Here is a 25,727-nt window from a genome sequence, read left to right as displayed (position 1 = left end):
TTGTTTTTGATTGTATGAGCGACCTGTATTCAAATATTTCCATTGCAAAAAAAATTCATTTCAGTTACATAAGGGTCAGGAAATGTGATGCTACAAAAAGAAGGACATCTGCCATTGTCCTCTTATTTTAAGTAAGGTATAATCAGAATCACAGAAATTTAGACTGGAATCATGAAACAGCATGTATGCACAGTTTTAAACATAAAGAGACTTTGTTCATGCTTCCTACCATACACATGAATTATTTACATCTACAACAAAACATTCATTTGGCTAAAATATGTTAATTTTTTTTTATAAGGGAATCAAAAGCTCTGTCTTCAGAGTCATGCAGTACGTTTCTCTATATTATGATTTTTATGACAGGAACATTGTGAACTCAGTCAGAGAAAAAGTAAAGAGAAAAGGAATACTGGCCTATGAAATTTCAAAGATTACTAACAATTAATAAAATAAAGGCTGTACTGAGATAATTTTAATGTATCCCTTCTGTTTTACAGCTGTCTCATGCTGTAGACCACAGAGAAAAAAAAATCACATTTTATGTAGCAATAATAAAAGCAAAAGAGGAACTATGTTGCAACTTAACCTCATCATATGAATAGATACCATAATCATGTTATATTTTAAAGGAGGGCACACATTATAATGAATCTGCAATAGGGTGCAATGATTGGTAATTGTTGGTGTGTTTTAACACCTATACTAGTTAAAGAATGTATTATTAGAAGTTAATGTGCAGCAACCTACTTACTTCATCAAACATGAACTCATCCATATTTATTTCTTTATACTCATCTTCAGTTTCATCCCTTTTAACTGCTGCCAGAGCAATGGCCAATTTCTTTCGCAAATGGAAACCTCTCCAGAGTGCCTAAACAAAAATGTAAAGCATGTTAGATGAGTCCATAGATCAAATCCAAATCGAGAGTCTCTATGTTATCCCATTAGGAAGATAAAACATTATAGGCCTTGGCTTTTTTTTTTAAGTGGAGGGAGGTAACAACTCAATGATCTGTTTTTTGAACTTTATGTGACATTTAAAACTACAAGACAAATTAAATACCAGCACATGTCTACAACCCAGAATACTCTGGGGGCTTGCCTCGAGTAAGCAGAATGGAATCCTAAAACTCCTTCATCTACAAACCAAGGTCAACTAATTAATTATTTGACAATTCCTTTAGGACCTACTATGAGCTTAGGGAAAGGAGATAGAAGAAAAAAAAATTGAGTGTTAACTTCCATATGACTAGGAACAAAAACAAAATCACACTAAAATGAAAAGTTTTACTGATAACACCTGACAACATATGTAGATATATTAGCAATTAACTTAGGCCAATCATTTTCACCTTTACTATCAACCAATTGACAAAAGTTTTCTAAAGACAGCATTTATTTCATGGGAGGGGTGCCAGTAAATCTCTTCCCATGCCAAACCTTAAAATCTACCGGGAGAAGTAAAAAAAAAGTATTAAATCAGTATTAAATAAATACATTAAATTAAACTACTAAAAGTATGACCAAATTTAGGATTGTAATAAAGATCATAATAATATGTACATTAATTTTTGTTACTGTGTGGATTGATTTTACACCAGTATGCCTTTTGCTAGGAGAATTTATAACTGGATGTTCATAATAAGATTATTCTTCTCTAACACTCCAATTTTTAATATTGTGCAGGTTCAATCATATTTAATAAAACAAGGTATGAACATCATAAGTATTTGTCTTTTGGGCACAGAAAAAGAGGGTATGTGTGATCAAGGACTGTACACTGATCAGTAGTTGTGAGAAGACATATATAACCAAAGATGGTAAACTGACCTGAAGAATTGTGGCAGCTTTATGTCTATTCATCAAATAGATATGTTCTTTGTTGCAGACCAAAATCTTTTTTCTGACACAATAGCTCCTCCAAAGAGACTGGATAAGAGTTGCTGAGAGATGTAGCCTTGCACAGAAACGGATTTCTTTCCGAACTCTATAGCCTCGCCAGTATGACTGAATAGTTATGGCTGCCAAGCTATATATACAAGAAAAATAACATTCTTCATTCAGGAATTGTGAACTGCATCATGAGTCTATGACGATTCTCTTTGAAAGTATACTTGCTACTTCACTGCAAGTATACTTGCAATGAAATTAGCCTATTTAACTGTACATTGAGTATAACAGAATGGAGATTTATGTTCAAACATATATAACCACAAGCATACCATGTCCATGTTGAAGTACTGATACAGGATTTAGGGTAGGACAAAGGTGTGCTCACTATATCGAAAATATTTTATTATATGTGGAGGTGAAGGATTGCCAAGATCACTACATATAGTAGTACTGGAGCAAGTCAGACTTGAATGATCATACCCCCCAGTGAATTTATTATATCCAGAATCAAAATGGGGTAAAAAAACAAAGGGGTAAAAAAGAACAATGACATTTTTTTTGCCCAGAAACATCACTTTGCCAAACCACTTAACTCCTGTACTTTTGTATTTGAAAGCATCTGGAATGTATGAATATAGTGTGACCACAGAGTTTACCATAATGGTACAAGGAAGGCACTACCAGAAAAACAACAAAGAAGGCAGTCATGGAGACAAGCAGAGCCCGTCAGGCTGTGGAAGAGAAGAATGACTAACAGCAGCAAACTACATTACTCTTATTATGTTATACTATTCAGATCTGTTCAGAAATAATTCCTTTCTCTAAAAACTGACTGGATTTATGGTATTAGCCCAGATTTATCAAATACAGCTTTTCCTTATTTAGTATATATTATAACTTATAGATGTGTGAAAAATGGTTTGGATGAAGTATCAAATACACTGAATGCAAGGGAATGCACATTATTCCCTTGCTCCAGTGTTTTTCTTCTTCTTGCTTTAGTGTTGACAGAGCAGTTAAACTTCATGCCATCATTGCATCTAATGGACAGAAACTGACATCTCTACCTTTTATGAACTTGTGACATTGAGCTTGTCTAGAATTACTCCTTGTAATACAGCATAGGACATGTCCCAAAGGAATAATCCTACCAGCAGAATTGCTTCTCCCAGCAGAAACTGAAGAGGGAAGTTTCCTCCCTCTTCCCACATCAAAACCAGTTCTGAGTGCTATAAAGCTGTTTAGAGCTAGTCTTCCCTCTTTTTTTTTGGATAGAAAGCTTTAAAGTTGAAGAGAAAAAGAATGCTCCACTGTGCTGGTGGGCATGTATGGTTGTTAAATAACAGCAATGAAACCTTTGCTAAGAAATACTGAAAACTGTCATGTCCATTTTAAAACTTTGTGTTTAGCAGATTCTATAAAACATTTTGCCACCTGTGTCTAACATCCAGCCATGGAATGGCCAATTCACTGCCTTGCACCCTAGGTTTCTAAAATGTGATAATGCAATGTTCATCATGTGGTGGTCAGAAGCACAAAGCACTCTCTGTGTAATGGCTGCCACAATATGGAAAACTGTAAAGCAGTCACAACTTTAATTTTATATTGCATTATTTTACATGTTATATTTTAGATTTCTTAAAATGATGCCAAGACTGATTTCAGTCTGACACAGCAATATACAATATAGCTAACATTTAGCAGCTATATTATTATGAGCAACAGGTTAAACCCTTGTGCTGGCAGGACTGCTGATCAAAAGGTCAGTGGTTCAAATCAAGGGAGAGCCCGTTGAGCTCCCACTGTCAGCTCTGGCTCCCCATGCGGGGACATGAGAGAAGCCTCCCACAAGGATGGTAAAACATCCAGGCTTCTTCTGGGCAATGTTCTTGCAAACAGCCAATTCTCTTACACCAGAATTGATTTGCAGTTTCTCAAGTTGATCCTGACATGGTAAACTATTATTATTATTATTATTACTATTATTATTCCCCACTTTATCTCCTCAAAGGAGACTCAAAGCAGCTTGACATAAAAAACATTACTATACAATTTAAAATATACAAATATGCAAACATTAAAACAGAATTAAACACAAACAGCACTAAAAAAATTACAGTTAAAATTCATCAAAGGTAAAGTTGTGAGTAAAAGAATTGGAAAAGGTTGCTTTGAGGGAAAATATCAAAAGAGAAATGCACCCAGGATAGCATAACATATACTAAACCATAATTCCTAGAAGTGTTTTGAAGTTCAGACTTCTGATTTATAGATAGATGGAGCTTATGCAGATCTGTTCCCTAATATGTGATGTTGAAAACCATATTCAAAAGTTATGGGGGCTCTTTATCTCCCCTTGCTGAGTTAAAACTAAACACCTTGTGACTGTATCTCAGTTACACTGTACATTCACGATTAACTTTACAGTATCTTCAAGTCTACAATAATACTCGGGGAGCCATTCTCAGCACTGATATGTATCATGTATTCTACGATATTTGGTGCTGAGTTTTGCAACAATGTTGTCTAATGGCACTTACATGGGATATAGAAGTAGTCGTTTCCAGGGTGGAGTGAGGATACTAAAGGGCCTAGTTTAGGTTCAATATGTGTGGATCACAAATTTGTGCTCGAAAAGGTATAGGTGGCACCATTTCAGCCAGTCTGCATTAAGACTACACAAAGGTATGCTATGCTTCGCAAAAAAGTGGCTTGACCTTTGGAGCTTACTTTTGTGAACTGCCAGAATGCTGAAGATAACTTCCTTCATTACTTGCTGTGATTTGCTTGCTGAATTTGTTTCTATTAGGACTGATTAACACATTCCTATCTTCACTTTTCTCACTGTGGTTAGGGAAATATTGAACACTTTTCTTCTTTTGCTGTTTCTTTTTACTCTTTCTTATCTCAGGCAGAGTTTTGAATGAGTTAATAGCTGCAGCTGGAGTGTGCTCAGAAGTCATCCATCTTTCAGGAGTATCCAGTGATACCTGCTTATTTTCTTTTACACCAGTGATAACGTTATTTTTTTCTGTGAGTTCAATGGCTTCTTGGTTCAAGTGACCTGTCTGTTCTTCTGTTTCTTCTCCTTTAGTTGTGTGTAGAATGCCATACTCATGTGCGTATCGGTGTTCACTACTAAGTTTCATCAGCTTCTCAAAATACCAACACTGGAGCTGTGCAGCATCTGTAGAGAATTCATATCTAGGGGAGAATTTGTGGAGGAAAATGTCACTTTTAGAATAATAAGTTGCATTTTATTAATAATATTATGAGAGCTAATTCATATAATAAACATATAAAACATGCAACTATTGTCCAACCTTACGCATACACAACAGTAATGTTGCATCATAAGCTATAATGATAGACCATCTGCAAAAATCACCTCTGTTTTTGACCCATGGTGACTTTTAGTCATGTTGCCACAAGATGAGGCAAAAATGTGAAATGTTAGAAGTATACAAAAGATCTGTACTGGAGCAGGCTTTGATACTGATTACACACAAGGATGAAATTACAATTAAAGATAAGATGGTCATACACCAGCTAAATCATTTTTATAACAAGGCCATCAGACACATTTTTCCTTTAATCAGATATTACAGTTAGAACCAGAAAACTAAACATAAATATAAGGAACTTCACTGATCTAAGTTTTCTAAAGGAAATAAACTGAACATTCTCTCTAATACAAAGCACAGTATAACTTCTAGTAGATAAAAGTTCATGGACTGGATTTTTGAAATTATGGCATTTCAATATGTACTAGGACTATTTTCCCAAAATGTTTGGAATCAAACTCTCTGTCTCTCTTTTCCTTAAAAATGTCTAAATTTTGTTGGGGATTATCTATTGTTATTTGTACTTTAGATTGTCTAAATAACAGCACCATCTCACTATCTCTGCTTGCACCCCCTCCACAGTGCTACCTCTTACTGTATTTATTTCCTTACTTTATTTAGTACACTGAAGTCTTGAACAATTCTTAGATGTGGATTAGATTATTTTAAAGTAAATACTGTAAAGGGTTAATGTGAACAATTTTAAATTTAAATACTGTTTACTATTTTTTGACAACTTCCGGTTAAGATGGCGACTGCTAACAGCTAACCTCCCGTCCGGGTAAGGCGATTGCTCTTAATCCGAGCTTAATCTGATCCATCCGCCCCTATTCTGAACTCCTGTCATCGGCTCCTGAACCGGCATCTCCTCAGGACCCCGGAGGGGGGCTTGAGGGGAGCAGAGGAGGAAAAACCAAGGAGGGAAGAAGAAGGGAGAGGAAGGAGGTAGAGCGAAGGCCGCTACTATCGATACGGCCTAGCACGCTCCCTCCCAGCCCGTTTGCTCGGTCTAACCTGGCCTGGAACATCTAACCCGCCAGCTGCCAATTACCACCCGCTGTGTTGACTACCGGAGGGAGGTCGGAGCGGCCGCCCTTGGAGCTCGGCAGTGTGCGCCGTGTTGCCTGTGTTGCTGTGCTCGGACTCATCCGCGGCTTGGATTAAACTGCGGACCGGAGCGGAGGCCTGGGCTGGTTGGAGTGGATTGTGGGGCTGCCGAGGGACTGCCGAGCCGGAGAGAGTTGCTGGGACAGCTGGCTGTCGCTCCGAGAGCTGCGGTGCCAGCGAATTGCCGTTCTGCATTGTCCATCTCCACCCACGGCTCGATCTGGCCCTGACTTTCATCTGAGCCCTCGGCCTGTGTCCCCAGCGTGGCTCCGCTCCCCGCTCCCCGGATTCTGTGCCGATCCTTCCGCGCCAAGCTTGAACTCCTCTGCACTCGGAGGTGTGATTCCTCCGCGACTCCAACTGAGACAGGCCTCGTACTCCAACTTTCTCCGAGGCCTGGAGGCGTCCCGGCTGCTTCTCCCATGCCCCGATACCGCTGGGGCAAGCTCGACAGGGTGAGCCGGCGGTGACTCGGCGCCTCCCTGGGAGAGCCTGACCAACGCCGCGCGGTGACTCAGCGTTTTTTAAGCTCTCTTGCGGCGATCGTGATCTCTAGCCTGCAACGCTCTTAACCAGCAACACTAACCTCACGACTGCTAGGCTGTCTCCTGGGTGGTTGGAACTATATATATTGCTACATAGCTGCTGTTACATGCTTTGTGATCAACCGCCATTACTGTAACGCCACCCACCGCGTTACTGCCTCCATTTCCGGAATTATCCAGCTCATCAGCAGTTCCGGTGGCCATCTTAGCGATCCGTCACTCTGCTGCAAGGCCCCAGTCACCCGACCCTGACACTGATGGTGGGAGGGGGAGGAGGGAGACCAACTGGACTTTACATCTACCAATAGGACTGAGGACTATTCGATCAACTTGCACATTCATTGCGCTAGTAAATTGTTGTCTGAGCCAACGCTGATACCTGCCAACTGCCAGCACTTTATATGAGCCAACGCTATTAAGTCTTCCAATTACCAGCACTTTATTTGATCTATTGCTGCCAAATTTTACAACTGTTAGCACTTAGAGGGGCCAATTGCTGCTAAGGTATACAACGGTCAGCACTTCATCCAACAACTTGCACTTTAACCCTGTATAAGTAAGGTTATTAAGTGACCACCATAGCAGTCAGTCTCTGATAACGCGTTATTGTATGCACTTAACAGCTTTCTATGCACTTTAACAGCTTAGACTAAATCTTTAGCACTTTAAGACCTAGCAATTTAAAATCTACTACTACTTGAACCTAATATCCTACCTCAACCCTGTATCAACTCTGTTCCCCAATGTCAGCATTCCTCCCTTGGGGTCTGCTTATTGTGTTACTGGTGGACTGGGAGGACAATAGAGGGTGGAACGGGTGGGGGGATCCTGGAATTAACACACCAGGAATAGGAAAGAATTGGACTGAGACTGAGTGGCAAAAGTATATAATCTGGTACAAGTCATGGGTTGAAACTACGAATTCTAAGTGCAATATGGTAGAAGAAGGGTATTCCACTGGCCGGGGGGCCCCCATAGAGCCCGTGACGGGGAGGGGGAGATACGGGAAAGGGAGACCACCAATTCGGCTAATTCGGCCTAGAAATAGTAAAAATTTTACAGCCCAAATTCGGCCTAGGGAAAGAAGGAAAAAACTTAATTACTTGTAATCGGTCTCCTGACTTGGTAAGTGGGTGTACCCAGGTTGGCAGTCCCTCTGGGTTGAAGATGGTGCTGCTGAACGCCAGATCTGTCAATGGCAAAACATCTTTCATCCAAGATCTAATCTTGGAGGAACGGGCAGATCTGGCGTGCATTACAGAGACCTGGCTGGATGAAGCTGGAGGAGTTAATTTGACCCAGCTTTGTCCGCCAGGATTCTCTGTACAGCACCAGTCGAGACCTGGAGGGCGGGGAGGCGGAGTTGCGGTGGTCTATAAAAATTCTATCCCTCTGACCAGAGGCCCCATTCCACAGTCAACCAATTTCGAGTGTGTCCACCTGAGGGTGGGCGACCGGGACAGAATAGGGATTCTGTTAGCGTACCGCCCACCTCGCTGCACTACGGTCTCCCTACCTGAGCTAGCGGGGGTGGTCTCGAGCCTGGCATTGGAGTCTCAACGGCTTCTTGTGCTGGGGGACTTCAATGTACATGCCGAGACTTCCCTAGGAGGAGCGGCTCAGGACTTCATGTCATCCATGGCAACCATGGGGCTGTCCCAACAAGTATCTGGCCCCACCCACTGTGCGGGACACACATTAGATTTGGTTTTCTGTCAGGGATGGGAGCAAGGTGGCGGTGTTGAGGAGTTATCCACCTCTCCGTTGCCATGGACCGACCACTATCTGGTCAGATTTAGACTCACCACACCTTCCAACCTCTGCAGAGGTGGGGGACCCATTAAGATGGTCCGCCCCAGGAGGCTTATGGATCCGAACGGATTCCTGACGGCTCTTGGGGATTTTCCTGCCACCTCGGTTGGTGATTCTGTTGAAGCCCTGGTGTCTCTCTGGAATGGGGAGATGACTAGGGCCATAAACACGATTGCTCCGGAACGTCCCCTCTCAAGTAGCCGAGCTAAACCAGCACCTTGGTTCAACGAGGAGCTGGCAGCGATGAAGCGAAGGAAGAGGAGACTAGAGCGCGTGTGGCGTTCGGACCCGAGCGAGTTAAATCGAACACGGTTTGTTGCCCTATTAAGGGCATATGCCGTGGCAATAAAGGCGGCAAAGAAAGCTTTCTTTGCGGCCAATATTGCGTCCGCAAAGAACCGTCCGGCGGAGTTGTTTCGAGTTGTCAGAGGGCTATTGAACCCCACCACTCCGGATGGGAACCCTGACAACTCGACGGCCCGCTGTGAAGCATTTGCTCGGTTCTTTGCGGACAAAGTCGCTTTGATCCGCTCTGGCCTGGATACCACGTTAACGGCAGTCTCTGAGGATGTAACACGAGCATCTGCTTGTCCGATTTTGATGGATTCATTTCAATTGGTGAAACCCGAGGATGTGGACAAGATACTTGGAGGAATGAGAGCTACCACATGCATCCTAGACCCCTGCCCATCCTGGCTTCTAAAGGAGGCCAGAGGGGGATTGGCCGAGTGGGTGGAGGTGGTGGTTAATGCCTCCCTTCGGGAAGGCAATATTCCAGCCAGCTTAAAACAAGCTGTAATAAAACCGCTGTTGAAAAAACCATCACTAGACCCCACTCAATTCGTCAACTATCGGCCTGTTTCCAATCTTCCCTTTTTGAGCAAAGTCCTGGAACGTGTGGTGGCCTCACAACTCCAGGTATTCTTGGTAGACACTGATTATCTGGATCCGGCACAGTCTGGCTTTAGGCCGGGACATGGTACCGAGACAGCCCTGGTCGCCTTAGTGGATGATCTCCGCAGAGAGCTCGACAGGGGGAGTGTGTCCCTGTTGGTCCTGCTGGATCTCTCAGCGGCCTTCGATACCGTCGACCACGGTATCCTTCTGGGACGCCTCGCGGGAATGGGCCTTGGTGGCACTGTTTTACAGTGGCTCGGGTCCTTCCTAGAGGGTCGTACCCAGAAGGTGTTGATGGGGGACAGCTGCTCGTCCTCACAACCTTTGTCTTGTGGGGTCCCGCAGGGTTCAATACTGTCCCCCATGTTGTTTAACATCTACATGAAGCCGTTGGGAGAGATCATCCGGAGTTTCGGGGTGCGGTGTTATCTGTACGCAGATGATGTCCAACTCTGTCACTCCTTTCCACCTACTTCTAAGGAGGCTGTTCAGGTCCTGAACCGGTGCTTGGCTGCTGTGTCGGACTGGATGAGGGTGAACAAATTGAAGTTGAATCCAGACAAGACAGAGGCACTCCTGGTCAGTCGAAAGGCCGAACGGGGCATAGGGTTACAGCCTGTGTTGGACGGGGTTACACTCCCCCTGAAGACGCAGGTTCGCAGCTTGGGTGTGACCCTGGATTCATCGCTGAGCCTGGAGCCTCAGGTCTCAGCGGTGGCCAGGGGAGCATTTGCACAGCTTCGGCTCGTGCGCCAGCTGCGCCCGTACCTCGGGAAGTCGGACTTGGCCACGGTAGTCCACGCTCTGGTCACATCCCGCATAGATTACTGCAACGCGCTCTACGTGGGGCTGCCCTTGAAGACTGCCCGGAAGCTCCAGATGGTCCAGCGCTCGGCAGCCAGGTTGCTAACAGGAGCAGCTCTCAGGGAGCATACCACTCCTCTGTTGAGCCAGCTCCACTGGCTGCCAATTCCCTACCGGGCACAATTCAAGGTGCTGGCATTAGCCTACAAAGCCCTAAACGGTTCCGGCCCCACCTACCTCTCCGAACGCATCTCCTCCTATGAACCGACACGGACATTAAGATCGTCCGGGGAGGCCCTGCTCTCGGTTCCGCCTGCGTCACAGGCACGGTTGGCGGGAACGAGAGACAGGGCCTTCTCGGTGGTGGCCCCTCGGTTATGGAATGCCCTACCAAGCGACATCAGACAGGCCCCTTCGTTGCTGGCATTTAGGAAGAAGCTCAAAACCTGGCTTTTTGAGCAAGCGTTTGGCTAATCAGCGCAATTGTACACAGAATGACGGTAAACTGAACATAGGAACGGTATAAGGATATGAGACTGGATCTTGGTTGCGATCGAGGCACTGTATGAATGGTTGTGTGTTTGTTATTGGGTATGCTGTGTTTTAATTGTTATTGTTGTGGTAATTAATATTGTGTAAACCGCATTGAGTCACCTATTATAGGTTGAGAAACGCGGTATAGAAATAAAGCAAATAAATAAATAAATAAATAAATAAATACTATATTGTGACTTCCAACAAAAGCAGTGACATATAAATAGTATAGACGTATTTATAATTCTGTCCAAAATGCATCATAGTTGTTCCATTCTTGTTTGGAAAAGACCTTTAAAATTCACAGAGTTTTAATGTTTATACTTCTTCAACTATATTTCCTTTTATAAGCTTTTATGTCATTTTGATCTGTTTAAACTATGTCTGTTTAAAAGGGTTTCGATGTCCATTAATGTCTTTAATTTCCAGGCATCTGTACAAGAGCCTGTTGAAAGCCAAAACACTGAAGCGGAAGTGCATTTTAGCATAGCTACTTAAAACCAAGTGTCAAAAGATTAACTGACAGACATTTATTAGAACAGAGTAATTAATTTTTTAAAAGCACATAATTCTTAAACATGAGTAGACATAGTGAATTTGGAAGCAAAAACAACAGACAATTTCACTGAGCAGCTCTGGTGTATGAAACATGGATTAGGGAGCCTAGCAATGATTACCTCTGGCAGCTTACATTTGAGGTCATACCTAAAGGGTCTCATAATTTAGTGAGATGTCAAACAGACTAGATGCTGACTTAGCTTTGCACTGTATTTTAGGAATGTTGAATGTAAGACTGCAATCCTATGAGACCAAACTCCACTTTACATTGTGAGGGCTTGTACTGAGAAAACATACAAGGAATCATTTTGTATGCTATTAAATTTATAGACTGTATGTAGAGGCTTAAGCATACATAGACACGTTTATCCATGGCATTCAGATAACATCCAGTATAATGTAGATACGTTGCCTATAAGATAGAAATGGAAACCACTGTTTTCTAAGACCACTGAGGTGCCAATCCATGTAAATGATACTAACTAAAATGCTTTTCTGTCAGTATATGGCAATTTTGTGAAAAAGAGCGAATGTGCAGCTGATCACATGTAAAATGCAGGAATCAGGTTAAGGCCTGGGTAATGCTTATATAAACTAGAGAGTTTGGCTCTAATCCAGTTCTATGGCTTCATGGTCATGAAAGATTCAGGGTTTTTTTTCAAGTCTCTTACACCTGAATGAACATAAAGGGATCACCAGAGCACCCTTTCCTCAACTGATTTCACAGAATAATACAGTTGGAAGAGACCTTGTGGGCCACCCAGTCTAACCCACTGACAAGAAGCAGGAAAAATGCATTCAAAGCACCCCTGACCCACACATACTGATGTGCATTACAGGGCCTATTTCAAAGTGTGCTGCAATTTTGCTTATTCTTACACGCATTCATGATGTGCACCATTCAAACACTGTGTTTTTGAGATGCCTTCATTCATAGCCAGAGATAATGTGCCCTATCACAACCTCTGAGGATGCCTGCCATAGATGTAGGCGAAACGTCAGGAGAGAACGCTTCTGGAAGATGGCCATACAGTCCGATAAACACACCAACACAATGTGTCCTATGTTCTTCCTAAGTAAGCCCTAAGCCAAGAAAAAATTTACAGACTAACAGAACAAAATAACATTTAAATCCTTAAGTATTCCTTACCAAAACATGCAATACCATTATTTTTCTTTATCATGATTAATATTTTACAGGGGAAATTGATACATATTTACTCAGATGTAAATCCTATAAGAACTTTCTCCCACAAAATTGATACAAGATTGTTGCCCCAATTTTTTGTTGTTGTTAGTTTGATGTAATTCTATGTAGAAAAATATGTCTGCTCTCTCCTCGTACATCAAAATATCTTGGCTAACCTTTGCTGCACTGTACTGTACAGTCTGTCCCCTTCTCATCACTCTGCTGGACATTTGGAGGTAAGTAGACATTTATTCAATTAGCATTTTGGGGGAAAGGGATGAGGCTTTGCCATTCCTTTCTAACTTAAAGGTGGTTGGCAGGGGTGATATCAATGAATTTATTGTTTCCTCTCCTTATGAGTGCCAGGGCTGGCAGTGCTACAGCTGGAAAACCGGCCTCTCATACCCCTGTGAGCCACTTTTGTCCCTTGTCTTCCCATTTTAATTTGTTTAACCAAAGGAGAAGAGTCCCAGAATAAGCAACTGAGATAAATCCGTAACATCAAAGCTTCCAATGACTGCTTTGATACCCTCCTCAACTTCTCCCACAGGGAGAAGACATGGCAGAGAAATTGTTTGCTGAACCCTCTTCCCAATCTGGAGGTAGTTAGCATGTCAGATTGAGTGAACTCTTTTATATAAATGTTTATTAAGTACTCCTATGCCCAATATTGAGAAGGTGTTAAACCTTTTGGAAACTGCCTGTGGGATCACTCATGATATTTCTTGACATCTTGGCAGGTTCCATGTGAGGACATTGCCATCAGCCCGCCTCTGGTCCACAGAGTACAGGTTAAGAATTATTGTAGAACAAGAAACACTGTTATAAGAATTGCTACAATCTTTTCAGCAACATTTCACATCGTGAATATGGTACTTATTTCTGTCCAGTCTAAAATACTTACCTATGCAGACATAACAGAGAAGTTATTATATTGGTGAGAAGACACTTTGGGGGGTGGGGGGTGGGGGTGACTTAACCTTGCTTAGTCAGACTCCCATGAGGGAGACATGGAAGGCTGCAGAGGAGAGGGGAAATCAATTTCCATGAATATATCCCATAAGCACTTAACACTTACCAGGGAACAACTTATTTAAATAGATGAGAACCTTGGATAAGACAAAAATCCATATACACACATACTTGCAGGATTGGACAATATCCTTGAAGTATAAAATAGTGACAAGGGCTACAATATTTTATCAAAACCAATTCCAGTTTTTTCCTCCTAGAAATGGGTGACAAAAATGCAAGTAGCCTGTTTTTCAAGGCCCATTAATCTTTGGTGACAAACAGACCTAAAATGCTGCTGTATGTGAGTCAAAAATAAAAAAGGAGAGAAGAAATAAAGAAACAAAAATGATTTTTTTTATCCCTTTATTTCACAAAATCCCAACAAAGAGCTACATCCACCTAAAAATGATGAGATTTTGAAAAATGATAAAGATTTTGAAAGGTGTTATAAGGCATGAGTTAATACAGTCAAAGAACAGAAAAGATATGGGTACTTCAGGGCATTTTCACTCATGAAAATCTCACTGGTGGAGTATTATGTAATCCCAGAACAGAGACAAAAATCACATAGTTGATAAAGGAAAAATGCATTCTTGGAAATGAATTAAAGATACTTACATTGACCTAGCTGTGGCCTTTTTGGTTACTAACTCGATTTCTTGAATTTGAGACTGACAAAAAGTTGTAAAACTTCCCGGCTCAGGTCTTTGTGTGGTTCTTTCATCTGTGATTTCTGCATCAGAACTTAAGTTTTCACCATTAAGTATTTTCAAATGAGGCAGAAGTTTGCGTAAGCAGTACCTTTAAAAAATAAAGGGATTATGTGAGTATATATATTTGCATCAATTATATATTTTTTCCCTTCTGGAGAATGGGAAACCCAACCTTGCCACAAAAGTACGAAAGAAACCAATAGCCAGACAAACAGATAATGAGAACAACAATCTCCATGAATTGGAAATGGCTCTCAATAAATGTAAAAATGGCAAAGCAGCTGGCCTGGATAATGTATGGATAGAACAAATTAAGAACTTTGGTCCAAAAGCAAGGTGCTGGCTGCTGAAGCTAATGAACAACTGCACTGCATCCTATCAGATCCCCAAAATCTGGAGGAAAGCAAAAGTCATTGCCATCTTGAAATCAGGCAAAGACTGTAAGGATGCAAAAAGCTATAGACCAATCACCTTGTTGTGCCATCTTTACAAAGTTCTGGAGAGACTTATTTTGCAAAGAATTATAGAAAAAACAGACCCATTGATGATTCCACAGCAAGCTGGCCTTAGGAAAGACAAAAGCTGCACATCACAAGTGTTCAACCTGACTCAGCACATAGAAGATGGCTTTGAAATTACAGATTACAGGAGCTGTCTTCATAGATCTGTCAGCAGCTTATAACACTGTAAATCATTGCCTTCTCTTGAGAAAAACTTATACAATCACGAAGGACTAACACCTCACCTGTCTCATAGGAAATCTGCTACAAAACAGGAGCTTCTATGTTGAGTTCCAAGGCCAAAGAAGCAGATGGCGAAAACAGAAGGATGACCTGCCTCAAGGGAGCATGCTTGCTCCATCAATGCAATGTTCAACATTTACACAAAAGACCAGCCACTGCCAGAAGGGACTATCATGCTATCACCGCTCAAGCAGGGAGCTTTGAGTTGGTCAAACAGAAGCTCCCCGAAGCTGTAGGTCAGGCATGGGGAACCTTCGGCCCTCCAGGTGTGGTGGACTTCAACTCCCACAATTCCTTGAGGCTCGGCATTTGCCCCAAAGGCTTACCTTGGCCCAAGGAATTGTGGGAGTTGAAGTCCACCACACCTGGAGGGCCGAAGGTTCCTGACCCCTGCTCTAGGTGCTCTTGCTATCTATTACAGGGAAAACCAGCTGATTCCTAATCCATCTGAAACACAGATGTGTGCTTTTCATCTTAAGAACAGACAACCATCCCGAGCTCTGAGGATTACCTGGGAAGGAATCCCACTGGAGCATTGCAGCACACCCAAATACCTGGGAGTTACCCTGGACCGTTTTCTAATCTACAAGAAGCACTGCTTGAATATCAAGCAAAAAGTGAGTGCTAGAAACAATATCATATGAAAGCTGACTGGCACAACTTGGGGATCACAACCAGACACAGTGAATACTCTGCCCTTGTGCTTTGCTACTCTGCTGGTGAGTATGCATACCCAGTGTGGAACACATCTTACCATACTAAAACAGTGGATGTGGACCCTAATGAGACATGCTGCATTATCACAGGGTGTCTGCACCCTTCACCACTGGAGAAATTACACTGTTTAGCTGGTATTGCACCACCAGACATCCACTGCGAAGTAGCAACCAAAAGTGAAAGGACCAAGGCAGTGACATCTCTGGCCCATCCCCTGTTTGGATATTAGCTAGCATGCCAATGACTTAAACCAAGAAATAGTTTTCTAAGATCTACAGAGACACTTGCTGGAACACCTCAGTAAGTGAGAGTCCAAAAGTGGCAGGCTAAAACCCAGAAACGCAATCCATGGCTGATACCAAATGAGAGACTCCCTCCTGGTCACACAGAAAACTGGGTGATTTGGAAGGCACTGAACAGACTGGGCTGTGGCCCCACGAGATGCAGAGCCAACCCTATTTTTTCCAAACCTTGGAAATATTTTTTAGGTCAAATCCAAAAAAAACGTATACATTATTTTCTCAAGCATAAGGTGCTCACCCATCAGATTTGGCCCACATATGTAAAGGTATTTCTTATTTTCTTGGCTAAGGGGACTGAAAAAAATAGGAGAATCATGAATACTGTCATAAAGTTATGTGGGAATTATAATGTGTGAATATTCTCACTGATAGGGAGAAATACAACTTATTAAAAATATATTGAAATAAATTGGTTTGTCTGTTGGAAGCTGTTTTCTCTTCATTCTAGAGCCAATTTAACTTTAATACTGCTTAAATATAAATACAAATGTTAGGTGTTCAAGCCAATTTTCATGGCCAGTTAACATTTCATTAGATTCAAACCCAATCTACCCACAGATAAATACTATGAACGTATACTTATTTCAATGGAAAGTTTAATTCCTTCTCAACTAAAAATAATGGTCTTAAGCACATTTTATTTTGGCTGAACAGTCTGTGTTTCAGTAAGTATCAACTGAACTATAATATATAATTATATGATGTGAGAACAATGAAAAATATCTCTATTACACCATTACAAATACAAAAATGTTAAATGGAAGTACTAACCCAATAGCTCTAAAAATGCAGTGCAGAGTTCTTGCAGACAATGCTGAATAATGGTATACTGAAAGGGTGCCATATCAAGTTGATTAATGTTGGAAAGTATGTTTTTTAGAGCCATGGGATCTTAACACTAGTTTTTCCAGCTGGGTTTCTCCTGGTGACGGCTGAGTCAATATTTCATTTAGTGAAAACTTCCTGGTGAATATTCTGTCACTTAAGAGGGTCTATTAATCATAGCTGCAATGAAACACATTTCCCCTAGGAGTGCTCAAACTGATCCGAGACTTTAATTTCTAAAAAGTGGTTTCTTAGTACTCCAGCTTCTTCAGTGTTATCACTGGCTGGACATGAAAGTAGGAAACCGATTGGGAAATTTTACAACTAATTCCTTTGTTGGTATCAAGGGGTTATACAAAGTTCACTGAAACATATTGCCTGAAGTCAGAGTCAATGCTGAATTCAACAAATCCATTCTTTATAATAGCTTATTAGATAAATTTATCTTTCGCCCAAACAGGAAATCTCAGTTGGTCAAACAGAATAGGAAGACCTTGGCTGCTTAAGAATGACAAGGTTGGGAATGTGAATGAAGGTACCACAGTATCATAGTACCACAGGAACATTGTAGTAATCTCCCAGGTAAAAGTCTATAACAAAGTCCTTTACCATATATGAAGTGAGAAATACTAGTTTCCAAGCTGGATTCAGGCAGGAAAGAAGCACTGGGCATCAAATTGCATTTGTGTGTGTAACAATTGAAAAAATGTGATACCAACATCATTAAGAAATTGAAATCACTTTGTTACTTTAGGAACACAGTATGTATCACATACATAATACAATACAATTATATAGTTTTGCTTGGTGTAACATTATCATGTTTGGTATGTAAAATTACAGACAATAGTTACAAAATTAATTTCCTTTTTATGATCTTTATCTTTGCTGTTATTATTATTAGAAATGAACTGTGAGGATCTTCTTTAGTTTGGCCACTTGTTTAAGAGCCAGAAAAATAATTTTTTAAAAAACCCAGAAGAAGCGTTTAACTTTTGTAAAGCAGAAAAGCTTTCTTGCTTCCTTTAGTATCCCAGTGTCAAGCATACATAAAGTATTAAGGCCCACAAAACTGAGAAAAGAAATACAAAAATGAACTGTAATACATATGTTACATAGGCCATCTTTCTATTATTTTAAGGGATAATTTTAAGGCAGGAAATATATGCACCTTGTATTTATTATCAAATAAAATTTTCACAACCTAATTTTTTCCAATTCTCTGAACATTACGGCTATAACCAAGGCACAGAATGGCAGAAGGCCTTTCCTCCAGTGCACCCCATCCCTGGATTTACCTCTCAAAATGTCTCTTTAGGGCTGAAAAGCCCTTTGAATTTGATCTTTTTTGGTGGTATAAAAGGCTGTAAGGGAAGTGAGCAGAATCCCAGAGGTTCTGCCAATAGAATTTTGCATTTAGAGCAGAGCCTTCTGGAAAATGTTTTATTATAAGAGAAAACTGTGACTGTGCTCTGACATCCCCCCCCCCCCTTCCTTTTGTTAGTGCCATAAGGTACTTCTATACAGAGAACAGAAAAAAATGAAGAGGAATAGTGAAACAGTTCTGCTAAGCTATTCCCAATATAATTTTTCAGTTAAAGATATAGCTACCCACCTTGTCACTATGGGTTTAATAAGATGAACTTGATCTGAGTCACACCGTATCATATTACTTAGCCAAAATGATCAAGTCTCTTTTGTTTATCTGCTTACCTCCAGTTTTCTTCCCGAAGAAGTGGATTTCCAAGTATGATTAATTCTTTTAAACTATCACAACCATTAAGGCAAGAAACAATGCTCTTAAGATCTACATTTTTTTAGAGGAAACATAGATGGAAATAGTTGTGTTATTTCAAACATGATTCCAACAGAATACATCCAAGTAGCTGCTACATTAACAAAAATGAACTACATCAAAGTTTATCTCTGCAGCCATATTTTTGTATGTATTTATCGGACTATGAAATGGAACCCGCAAATATCAATCTATTCTAATCTTTCCTAATCAGATATATATATATATATCTCCCAAATGTTGAAAGGTGCTAAATACTAATTTTGATAACATTTACATGCATATTATATCACTCAATGGAACTTATTCCTGTTCTTTTGATCTGCATGAATGTCACTTCTGCATGAATGGTTTTGGGTAAACTATTCCTTTTTGTTAACATATGTTGAATAGTCTTTTTTTTTTGACTGAGGAAAGCTGCCACTCATCAAGTTCCAACATTTCATGGTTTACTACACAAAGACTTAACAATGAACTAATCAACATCATCAATTAGATAAGTAAGTTAACACTGTTATTGCAGAAAATAATTTTAGGGCTTCTTCGTATTATTATTATTATTATTATTATTATTATTATTATTATTTGTGTATGAAATGCTAAAAACAAATGGTTTATTAATTGAATACACTATTTTATCACAATTTGCTTTAGAAAGAAACAAAACAGTAGATGTTAACAAACATGCAATATGTTCCAAGATAAACTAGTACATATGATAAACTACAAAATGTAATGATAAACTTGAACTATGATCAGGAGAAGCGGAGTGAGGGGGACACTCCACTTGGGGGGGGGGGGGGAGGGACACAAACTGAAATCATTTCTCCCAAATAACTATTCTGTCCCCCAACAAAAATTTCCTTCAGTCCCTAAATTTCTGGGATTGCAGAGAAGGAGGCACTGAAAATAATTTGCTGTATAACTGTTAAATTTGCAGTGTCTGTCCTTTCCTTTTGATGCCTACTTTGCATTTCTAAATGCTTAATTGAAATTTTAAGTGACTGCAAAGCTAGATATTTGTGAACTACGAAGTTACATTGGAGGTAAATTCTTATGAGGAAGCAATTCTCTCATATCACAAAGCTACACACCTGAGAAGGAAGACTGCTAAATTGTTCTCTTTTTTACTTTTCTATCCCTAAATAGAATTGAGTCTTCTGTCTTTAACTGTGTTTCATAAAAATAGGTTTTGCTGCAAGGTAGATGTTAAGATGAGATTCAAATGTAGTTGCTCGTAGTGCAATAAGATAATAAGGAATAGTAAACGGATAATTGAACGACTATGGACTTGATTTTGCATGGCGTGATTTTAATAATTGTTTTCAAATCGCGTTGTTTATCGGTGGGTTTTGATATAAATGTTATTATATTATCAATGTTTAATTTTTATGCTTTATGTCTATGTCATAATTTTGTTAGGTTAATTTATAGTTATTATCTTCTGATTTTCATATGTATGTACAGCATTGAATTTTGCCTTTATAACATTGGAAATCGCTTTGTGGGAGAAAAGCAGTATATAAATGCGGTAAATAAATAAATAAATAGTCTCATATCCGGTTTAACAAAGAACTTGGTTACAATACAGTAGCTCTGGTATAAAACTCAGTTATGATTAAGGCTCCTAGGAACTGGTTTTCCTAAAAGAGATTATTAGTATTGGATGTCAAAAACCATACCAAAAAGCAACAAAAAATCTAAATGTGTAAAGGTCTTTTTTTGTATACATGTTAACAATCAAGGTCACTTACACTTTACAAATACTTACATTTTACAACACAGCATTAAAAATCCATGACAATTCAGAGATACCCCTCCCACATTTGCCTTTTAAACTCACCTAACAAGCAGTTGTTGCTGATATCTAGTTTTTCCAAAGACACACAAGAAAAAAGAGGAGCAACTTCAGTCAAACTAGAGGAAAAACAACCAAGATTTTTTTTATAAGTCAAAATATCTTACTAGAGGAAGCACAGCATGAAACATATACAGCAGAACTATACATTCAAAATCCAGGCATCTATGTGCCATTTGAAAGCAAAAAAACCCTGTCTGTTAGCTATCCAAGGTGCTAGAAGAAAACTGTGATGGTTTATTGAAGTGATATTTCTGGAGCTCTGTGCAAGAATACATTTGTTTTGGTTCCTTCAATATTCCTTACAGTGGCTGTTTGGCCAAAAAGAATAGTGCTAGTTATTTCAAAAACGTTTAGCAAACTTGTGCCCTCTTTTCTGGGTTATAGGAACAAATAGATTGTGTAGAACTTGGTATTCTATGCTTCATTCATTTTCCTCACATTCCTGATTTCTTTAAAGGAAGATTGTTTCCTTCAGACTAACGGCAGAAGAAAGAAGAACATCCAGCCTTCTACTTACATTGTGAGTTTCCATCAAAAATATTGAATTACCACATGAAACATTTAGTGCTAATAAAAGAAAAGTTTTACCCAGAGATATATGAAAACGTTTGGTCCCTGAGCCGCCCTGTTATTGTTTAAAATTGTATCTAACTCAAGTAGAACCAGAAGTGCTTTCTATATTACAGATTCTTAAATACATGACAAAATAGCCCTTTGACCACTGACTTTGCAACGAACTTCACGCAGTAATAGGAATGCAACAATTTTAACTTTTGAACTATGTTTTTGAATTCTGATGCAGGTTTTAATGGGGAGTGTGGCATAGTTTTCTAGGGATGGAAAACAAAGAAAAGATAGGGGGCTATTGGAGGGCCACATTCCTGCTCCCACAAAAATAACTGAATACAATAAACAAATAACTATTTACACACACACCACATGCCAGCAAACACACTGTAGAGGGCATTTTTCACTTTTCTAAATTCCTAGAGGGCATTTTGGAGCATTTTGAGGAACAAAATAACTGTTGAAACATTGTATTGATCCCTAGAGGGCTGGGGAGCTCCAAAAGTGGTGGAAATGACCTTCACACACTCTAGAGACCATGGGGGGGGGGGCATTTTGGAGGAATAACAAAAATATGGAGGATTGGCTGTCTGGGGACCACATGTGGCCTATGAGCTGCTCCTTACCCATCCATATTTTAGGCAATTATTTTTTATATTGTGTGGCTCGAAAGTTGAATTTTGCAGTTGTGGGGAGGAATCAATTTGCTGGTGATGTTGACCTTGCTATGATTTCTTTCCACCTAACTCCAGGGGAAATAAAGCCCGGCTGCTCACTGGAGGGAAGGATACTAGAGAAAAAGTTGAAGTACTTTGGCCACATCATGAGGAGACAGCAAAGCCTAGAGAAGACAATTATGCTGGGGAAAGGAAGAGGGTCCGACCAAGGGCAAGATGGATTGATGCCATCCTTGAAGTGACTGGACTGACCGTGAAGGAGCTGGGGGCGGTGACGGCCGGAAGGGAGCTCTGGCGTGGGCTGGTCCATGAGGTCACGAAGAGTCGGAGACAAGTGAATGAATGAACAACAACTCCAGGGGAATTGTTTTCATGCTAAGGTGGTGTCTGGCATCTAAAATAAACTGGATGAAGGCAAACAAGTTGAAGCTTAATTCAGACAATACAGAAATGTTTCTGGACTAGGAGTGCATTTTCACATTTAAAGCGAATGTGCCATCTGGGCCCATGTCTCAAGATGCCTGATTTGGCCACATATTTTGGTTGCACCTTGATTGAATATTACTACATAGAAATATCTTTTTAAAGTGCCAAGAAACTTCAACTGGCAGCCGGAATGTTAATAGGGACTGGCTATAGAGAGAAAAAGTGTTCTTGCTGTAATATCTCCATTAGTTGCTGAACCATTTCCAGGCATAACTTAAAGATATAGATCTAGAAAACCCTATACAATTTGTATCCAGGACATCAGAAGGATAGCACCGCCCTCCCCATAAGAACTAGATCTTTTGAGAAAAGCAGTTCTCTCAGTTTTCCCACCTTCCCTTGCATAGTTGGGATTACAGTGGAGAGGACCTTATTGGTAGCTGCTCCCAGACTTTGGAACTCATTCTCTAGGAAGGCTAGGATGGCTCTTTCCTTACTGTCCTTTTGCCAACAAGTGAAATTCCAATCAGAATCCATTATAGTGGGCTTTTACAGTTATGTTACTTTGTTATTTTTAGATCTGGTCTTCCATTAAATTTTAAAATGGTTTCAATTCAATCGATTAACTGTTTATATATATATATATATATATATATATATATATATATATACACACACACACACACACACACACACACACACACACAAATATATACACATATACACACACATACACACATACACACACATACACACATTTAAATAATTTTTGGTGCTTACATTGTGTTCTGTTTTTAATAGTCTATAAGCTATCTTAAAGGAAAAATATAAAATAAAATAAAGTAATGTAATTTTAGCTACAGCAAGGCTAGAGGCTGCCTTATGCCAGCACATTAATCCTTTCCTAACACATCATCCTTTTAAATGGAAATGCCAGGGGCTGTACCTGGGATGTTACACAAACAGGGCATCAATTATCTTGATTTTGAGGAAACTATGTCAACATTAGCGCTTTGCTTTTGAGCGCCTCATTTTTTACACTTATAAATGCTTGTCTAAATGTTGTCACCTGTAATTGTGAATGTTTTAAAATGTCTAAAAAGATCTTTTGCACATGAGGTAAGAAGGCTCAGGCAGTAGTTTTGAAAATGTTCTACATTTCCTTACACACAAGCAAACAACAACAACAACAAATGTATTGTTGTTCTTTCTCTTAGATTTCTAGAGATGGCAAGATAGAAATGTTGAGGTGCTGGATGATAGGGTTTTTAGATGGCTATGACTGGCCAGATTAAGATCCCTTCCAACATGCCACAGCTGTTATCCACATGCATATCCAGGACTGAAGATTGTAGGCCAGTAGCATTGCAATTTAGTAGTGTTAGTACGGATAGCTTCCAACAAATTGTCCAATATGTTCCAGAAGGCATAAGTAGCAGCAAATAAATTACTGCACTTTCCCATAATGAAAAATTGGAATTTCTACCATCCTATATTAGAGAGATCAGCCTGTTCAGAATACTTTGACAACAGACAAGTTAAACTGTGATTTTATGGTTTTTTCCTGTCCAATGTTCATACTCCAACAAATGTTTTGGCCACTGCACTAGTAATTTTGAAATGCTCTAATGCAGTAAGCCTAGTTCCCCAGGTGAAACTATGGACACAGAAGTAATGTACCTTTTGTCAAACAGTTTTCTGCTTGAAAATGAATCATATGTTGCTTGTTACTATTGGCATTAGTGCTGTTGTAATTCAGACAATAGGATGTCTTACTTGGTTTTTGGATCTAAAATTCTCAATCTATACACTTCTGCTAGAACTCACTTTTCAATCTGACATTCTATATCTTCCTTTTTACTGGTGGTCTTTTCTTTTTTTCTTTTTTTCTATCCCTCCTCGCTTTTAAAAGAAAATTCAAACCAGAAAGACAAAGGACATTACAGAAAATTTAATACCACTTGACCTTGTCCCACTAGCCCTAGGCATTAAAAGGATATAAATTACAAAGAGGACACAAAAAGCATAAGACATTTTTCCAAGTCCAATAGTTTCCTTCTCTGGTATCATTTAAAACCAAAACAGTCAGAAAAGCAGGACAAAGACAATCCTCTCTCACTCTCTCTCTACACACACACACTGAAACAAACTAGAAGTTAAAGGTATGCAATAGATAAAAAAAACAATAGTAGAAACAGTACACTATAATAAGGCCTTTGAATATACTCTGTGGTAGAAACCCAGCATTTCATAGCATAGGTTCATTGAAATCAACAGACTTAAGTTAGTTGTGACTTTAATTTTAATGTGCCTACTCTAAGTTTGGCTAACTGGATTTAGGTCTTCCCCTCACAGTTATTGCTTTTCTGCTATAAGTATGAATACAAACAGATTTTATTTTTTTGCAGACCAAGGAAAACAAATATAAGTGATGTGGAATTGACATCACACTACCTATTTTTCACAATGATGGAATAATTCACTACCATAATTATAAAGACCAGTTATTTATCTCTATCTCTATCTATCTATCTATCTATCTGTCTGTCTGTCTGTCTGTCTATGAAACATAAGTGAAAATATGTTTGTATGCATGCATCTATGTATGTATGTCTCTATCTATCGATGTTTGTTTGTAAGTATTTTTCAAGATGGCTCCCACTTTCAGGGAGTACTGTGACTCCCACCAACAACAGATCTAGACCGATTTGGCACACAGACCCCCAATGACCAACAGAAAATACTGGAGGGTGGGCGGATTGACCTTGGGTGATGAAAATTGCAGTTCACACCACATTCAGGGAGAACTTCCAGAGAGCACTGTGAACCCCTCCCCACCCCCCAACAATAAATCTGAACCAAACGTGGCACACATATCCACCAACTTTAAGTACTGGTGAGTTTGTGGGGCTTAAGACTGCAAAGTTATAGCAATTTATAAAAAAATATCTTAATTTCTAATCAATGGAACCTGAACAACAAATACTTTAACTACTTTAATTTGGTTAACCAAGCCAGGTGGGCATGTGCAAAAGATAGGAGGCATTTTCAGCGGTCATGGCCACTTTTCCCAAACCAAAAATAACATGTTTTGTTGGTGTCCCTGAAATAACATTTGAAAACAAAATCAATCTCCAATAGGTAGTACCTCAAAAAACCCCACATTATTTAAGTCTATTTTTAAAAAATCAGATCTTTTGGGGAACAGGATCTAGTACTGAGGACTTCTCTTTGCACAGAAATGGACATTCAATATATCACATCTAACTCAAGAATGTTTTGCCCTGAAGGAAATGTAAGCGGCTATCTATATCACCTAGGCACTGGTGAGTAGCTACTCAGTATTATTTTGTTTCAAGCAATGAAGCCATCAGGGACAAGGGACAAGCTACATGTGCAAT

At 39.8% G+C, this 25,727-nt stretch overlaps 1 protein-coding gene across 1 annotated transcript in view; it reads right to left on the bottom strand.

Annotated features, from left to right (window-relative positions):
* The window catches only part of LRRIQ1 (leucine rich repeats and IQ motif containing 1), a 121,126-nt gene that overhangs the window by 58,610 nt on the left and 36,789 nt on the right, over positions 1–25,727 (bottom strand). Inside the window, exons 13-18 of the mRNA XM_060777373.2 lie at positions 20,639–20,712; positions 18,714–18,807; positions 14,319–14,501; positions 4,627–5,100; positions 1,834–2,032; positions 755–874 (exon numbers count right to left, since the gene is read on the bottom strand). Coding sequence (XP_060633356.2) covers positions 755–874; positions 1,834–2,032; positions 4,627–5,100; positions 14,319–14,501; positions 18,714–18,807; positions 20,639–20,712 — 1,144 coding nt within the window. The remainder of the gene's footprint in view (positions 1–754; positions 875–1,833; positions 2,033–4,626; positions 5,101–14,318; positions 14,502–18,713; positions 18,808–20,638; positions 20,713–25,727) is intronic.

This window comes from Anolis sagrei, chromosome 5, assembly GCF_037176765.1.
Source record: "Anolis sagrei isolate rAnoSag1 chromosome 5, rAnoSag1.mat, whole genome shotgun sequence".
Taxonomy (NCBI): Eukaryota; Metazoa; Chordata; class Lepidosauria; order Squamata; family Dactyloidae; genus Anolis; species Anolis sagrei.
This window is presented reverse-complemented; position numbering and strand designations above follow the sequence as displayed.